Genomic DNA, 6,085 nt, shown 5'->3' with positions numbered 1-6,085 from the left:
CGACACATAGACAAATGAAAACATGTCGAAAGCAAACAGTTCTGCCAGTTGGTGACACACAAACAACATTTTAACTCAGAAGCCTTTTTTTCCAACTGTTGTTTTGCATTGTGTAATTCCTTTATCGTTTCGTCCTGTAATAGTGTAGATGTCTGCTTGTCAACAATGCTAATAGCGATGTTCAGTGCATACATCATTTTCTCGTAGTCGTAAACAAAAATTTTGTTCTTGATTAGAATGCCTCGGATGTAATCCAAACTGCCATCGTTCGTTTCAGGATATGTTTTTGTTCGTTCAGACTCAATAAATAGCATATACTCGTTTTGTTTGACTACTGAGTCAATGTTTTCAAAGTCATTCTGTGATTGGAGCGTATACTCATTTATTTCACTTTGGGTATGATGAAAACTCAGAATTGAATGATCGTCATAGTATTGATGTTCAAATGTTTCATCCATGGATATTTCTCTTTTGCAAATCTGTAATAAATGATCGTGAGAAGCATTTGGTGTCTTTTGTTTCTCTTTGAACAATGTTTTCATCAAACGTTTCAGCATGTAACAGCAGTAAAAGTTGGATGTTCCATTGCAAACAATCACATACGCTGGACGTCGAATAAACCGTTTGAAGGTTAGAAGCGAAACAGCCTTTTGTGTTTTACCGAACTCATTCGCCGATTGAGTGCAAGTTTTAGTATACACATAACGAGTGTCTTTCAATACAGTTTTCAGTAATTTGTAAACCCAAGCTGGTATATTGATAACAAGAAATGCCATTGAGTGGTTTGAAATGACTCGAAAAGAAGCGTTGCATTTTAAGTCTTCGTTCGATTGTATCCCAACATCAATTGTATTTGAATATCGTTCAAGTTGATAAGGCTCCTTAGGCCATGTAACTAATGATGATTCTAGCTGTGGTGAGCATGACAATGATGTGAATGTTACCGCATCCATGCCTCGACACTAAATGATCAAAATATCGCTCTGCACATTTATCATGTATCCAGTTAATTAATATTTCAATGCACCTATTTTTGACAGACTGTTAGTTTTGACCATGAATACACGGCAATCTAGAGAGTTTTTAAGTATGAAACTACAAACTCGTGTTAATGAAGCTAAATGCAAGGCTCTAATAGATGATAAATTACTGTCAAACCTGTTCGCACACGATATTCAACAAATGCATTACGAGACTGTTCACAAAAAACTCGAAATGGCTTATGGTATGAAAAAGTTATCCGTCGCACACAACAAATATCTTTGCACTGCCATTGAGCAATATTCAAAGGCAATCAAATCCAATCAACAGTTGCTTAAAACAGTCAATACGCAAATAAACACAGTGATGGATAAAGAAAAAGATCTCTTGGAACTTCGAGAAGAAACAATTTTGGGAGTTAAAGAAACAATGGAATTAGAATTCAATTTGTCAAGTCGAATATGAACACGTTTTCGTCTCCAATATCGTCTAGTATGGTTTCAAAAATGCTTTCGAGCAGTTCTTGTTCATTGATCAAAACGCTGATGCATTTAAAAACGTGGATGGAAAATTCTTGAGTGTTACCAATGCTCTCGCGTTCAATGGTATACATGTTGTCATACGAAGTCATTGTGAGTTATGACAATAGCGGATACAAACGCTTTGATATATGTTAACTCTTTACAACAGTATCGTTATGCCGAGCTATGCTGTGTAGTACAATTATGAAGCAAATAGCAGCTATCACAAGCACAATGAATCCACCAACGCTAACAGCGACAGTTTCCCACAACGTTAGTTTTTTAAGTCCCGGTTCGTCATTCGATGCACTTTTACCAAACAATACCTCGCAAATTGTGAGTCCTTTTTTGCATTTTTCGAATGAAATGGTCTTTGATCGCATATCGACATACGTGCATTCTTGTCCACTGTTCGTCCTTTTGTTGTACACAATGAAGTGTTCGCTAGCATAGTTAAAACTCAATAGTTGAACACATCTTCATATATTCAATTTTACGATTTTCCATTCGATCAACTGGCTTGAATCGTTTCTCTTCGTGTAACTCTATGTATCGAAGGCCTTTTCGAAACCAGTATTGACTTATAATTTCCTGGATGTAAAACGGATTACCTTGAATGCAATTGACAAAATAGACCGGGTTGATTCTAACCATGCCGACCGAAACCATAAAAATGATAGTAGCGGTTATATCGGCGGTGGTAACTGTACTAAATGTGACATCTTTATTCAGAATAGACATAAAGATATCGTATGAATCCCATGTTGCTGCGTGCGATAACGCCCAATACAAGTTGCGCACGTCTGGTTCTAGGCAAACTTGAATAAATTCCACGGCCTTGCCAGACTTATAACGTTCAAAAGTCAAGTCTTGCAGGTTTCCGTCTTTGTACACATCCCATGGAATTTCTTGTAAGAGGTCATAAGCGAGAATGCCAACTTGCCATACTATGGTTCTCTTTGGGTAGAATCTTCCTTCCTTAATAGTTTCTGGTGCCCAGTAACATTTCGTCCCTATCGATGTTGAATCCGTCCACAAATGTGCTATTTGCGCTAAATGTCCGAAATCACAGAGTTTAACCTCTTTCGTTTCAGGATCTATCAACACGTTCTCCATTTTAAGGTCCATATGTTGCACGCAAACAACATTTTGCATGTGAAGTAGAATGTTGACTATTTGACTGATGATGTTACAGCATTCGTCTTCGGTCATCGGTGTTTGACGGCTTGACACATACGTGTGTAAGTCTATTGGCATGTAGTCCATGATCATCACGTATCCGTCTCTTTCGTAGTCGAGAGCGTACTCGTGCATGTTAATGACACCTTTGATTCCAGATGCTTTCAACGTTTGGTTGAATACTATTTCTTCTGGAAACGAAGTAAGCCCCTTAACGTTTTTGACGACTTTCATGGCGAAAACCTTTTTGTCAGTACAGCGAATCGCTTCAAACACACGAGCAGTCGCGCCAGTTTCAATTAAATCCCCAATATGGTACCGTTCTATAATGTTTGCGATATCATCCATTTTTCGTCCGTTTGCATCAAAGTCAAGTTGAACAATGACGATTTTGTTTTCGTTAACCCATTTATATACTTTTTTGCTTTAGAGCCAACCATCCTTCTTTTGAGACTGGTTGATCATTTTGATTAGACTTCTTGTTTCGTACGCTATATGTTCATAATGCTGATCGAATATTTTGTTTGCTACCAGAAGCGAGTCGGGGTTGCTTGTTCTTGAGAGTGCAACAATCATGTCCTCAGCTCTATCATCTCGTTTGAGTAAAGCTAAAATGGGACTATGTATTGTTAAACCTTGTGTCGAGTCAATAGTTGCACAGATATGCAATACCAATGGGATGATTTTGAAGAATGATTTGTGAACTAACTGGTTCATTAAGTCTGACATATTTGAGCAGTGATCGTCCTCAATCTCATACATTTGATCCTCATCTTCTCTGTCACACACCGAAAGTTTACGTTTTTTATTGGGGCGATACGTTTGGTTTTTACTTTCCCGCTGCGATGAAATTTCGCTAGTGCTAATTGCTTTTACTTTATGATACAGTTTGAACAGTATGCACTCATGAAGTTGGAGAAATATGCATACTCGATCGAGTTCGCATAGCTTCTTTTTTACGTCTGCATCAATCAACACAAATGAAAAAATGTCTTTCGGCAATACAATGCACGATCCTGGTTTTTCACTAGCGTACGAGTATACCTTAGACATGCTTTTGCTGTCGGCGTGTTGTAATAACGTTTTAAGTGATAATATATGCTGAATGGTAGGCTGGTCAGAAGAGCATTGTGTAACAAGATCGTTCATGCCCTTTGCAACGTGTTCAGCGATATCTGAAAATACATCTTCAATAATGTACTTTGCACAGTCAACAAAAAACGAAATGCAATTGCTTCGATCACTCGCCATGTACGATTGCAGTAAATCCGTCGTTTCTACAAACTGCTGTATCGTTCCAGAAAAGTTGCAAATATACAGCTTGTGATATTCTGTGAGTAAATATCTGAAACCTTTTAGCAAAGTTCTTGATGTTTTGTAGACAATGAAATCCTCTTCAAATAGTTTTGATTTTTCTTTCGTATTACACCACATGCTTTGGTATTTTTCACTTTTAAATTTGACATTGATATGACCTTCTAAATCTGTAAAGGCGGGGATGTCTTGATTACTTAAGATAAATTCTGGTATGTCAATAGCATTGTGCTGATTTTGTCGATATACATTTTCCTTGTACGATTTCAAGTGTTCGTGTTTTTTGGCTATTCGAAAATAGTTTGGTTTGAACAATGGGTTGAAAAAATTTGCTTCATCGGTTACAAACACCGAATTGAATTTGTCCCTAAGTGAGCCAACAACTGGCATTCCTAGTTCAAGCTTACCAATCACGGCCGCTAGCGTTGTGTTATTGTCAATATTACCCATTGTTATTCTGCGATTGTCCTTAAATGACTTGATTTTTATGCAATTCAACTCCATAATGTGATTTTTAAAGCAGTCTTGTCCAGCAAATGTTAAAGCACTCCAAGACGTATAGTTGTCAATAACTCTACTTTGAGTTGGTGAACCGACATATATCATTGATGGTGTTTTGTGATTCCAGATGAATGTTTTGTATTTTATATGCATATAATAGTAGTAGAACAAAAAGAGAAATGCCATGTAATCAGGTGTTCTCCCTGCTTCCTCAAGAACACATGTATCGTAGAGTAAAATATCAGGAATTTTGCTGCCGAGACCTAGGGAATGAATATACGTTATCACCCGTTCGTGGTCATCGTCGCAGTTTGTATTGCCACAACACTGTGTTTTGTACTCGTTATACTGATCGGGAGAAAGTTTTGATTCAGACATATCTTTGGTAAACAACTTTTCACAAAACGGCTTACATGCTTTAAACATTGTAACCAGGTAGTCATCATAACTGTCATGGGATTCGTGTCCAATTCTAGCCTTTTGAACGCACTGACCTAAAATAGTGCTCTCCGCAGGTTGAATCTTATAAAATGAATGAATTGTTTTGTACACTTTTTTCTTTTCGGCAGCATGCAGTATTGATGGCCACAGTGTGGCCTGTAAGTTTATACCAGCAGCATTGCTAGGGGCATAAAACATTGTTCTTTTTCGGTTTGCGATATGTTTTAGAATATGAGTTTTTCCCGAACCAGCGTGTCCAACTATAGCTACCAGCTTGTGTGGGAATGACAAAACAGCTGAACTTGAAGTTGTTCTTATGTCATGATCTGAAGCCAATTCGGGAAAATGTTTGATTAGCCCTGTAATATTGTGGTTCGAATCGCATGTTAAGAAGCTGAGAATTTCATTGATAATACCTATGTCTCGCACGCTGTAATACAACATGGTAAATGAGTCATTAGTGCAACATGAGTCCTTAGACGTTAAGGTTGAAGTTATGTATTATTTTTTTTGTATTTGAACGGTCAACATTCAATATTTTTGAAAATCATGTCTTTTTCTTTTCGCGAACGTTTTCAATTTCTTGCGGAGAAAAGGAAAGCAAGAACAAAGCGCCTAAAGCGCCATCTCAGAGCTAATTACCTAAAGAAACGTTTTGGTACGACAACCGATGATATAGGCTCTCAATGCGCTGATGATTTCATCCGAATACTAAGACAGGAAAGTAAACCATCATCACCAACAGATTGTGTCGTAAGCGTTTTACAGAAGAAGCGTGAATACATGACACAATATTTAGCGAGACGACAACTTGTCAATAATATATCTAAAGTCATAAAATTGGCGACAAAGCGTTTCTTCTCTTACAAAAAGAATGTGGTGCTTAGCAAAACGTCCCCGTGGGTTAACGATATGCCGCTTAAAGCAAATCTGAACAATCAAATATTTTTTGGACATAATACATTGACCAAAAATAAGAAGCTATTGCAATGCCTATATGCTAATACATTCAAAAGTGTTATTCAAGATTATGAGGTACTCGATGGAGAAAGCTATCCATTTAAGGTTGCTTGTGCTTTGAACAAACTAGTTTATTGCATTAACGCGATTGACTGGGGCGAGTTTAACTCATTGAATTTTGTGTTAAG

The 6,085-nt window shown here is 37.4% G+C and overlaps 1 protein-coding gene across 1 annotated transcript; it reads right to left on the bottom strand.

Moving 5' to 3' along the window:
- Positions 1 to 1,955: 1,955 nt before the first annotated feature.
- Positions 1,956 to 3,029, bottom strand: LOC127865520 (serine/threonine-protein kinase pim-1-like). Its single transcript, XM_052405367.1, has one exon. It carries the CDS (start codon positions 3,027 to 3,029, stop codon positions 1,956 to 1,958), a length of 1,074 nt encoding a protein of 357 aa, XP_052261327.1.
- Positions 3,030 to 6,085: the final 3,056 nt, after the last annotated feature.

Source organism: Dreissena polymorpha, chromosome 2 (assembly GCF_020536995.1).
Source record: "Dreissena polymorpha isolate Duluth1 chromosome 2, UMN_Dpol_1.0, whole genome shotgun sequence".
NCBI lineage: Eukaryota > Metazoa > Mollusca > Bivalvia > Myida > Dreissenidae > Dreissena > Dreissena polymorpha.
The sequence above is the reverse complement of the archived record's forward strand: the minus strand, read 5'-3'. Positions and strand labels throughout refer to the sequence as shown.

Bases quoted from the DNA above. Each gene is read 5' to 3' on its own strand.
- LOC127865520 (XM_052405367.1), bottom strand. From the start codon at position 3,029: ATGGATGATATCGCAAACATTATAGAACGGTACCATATTGGGGATTTA.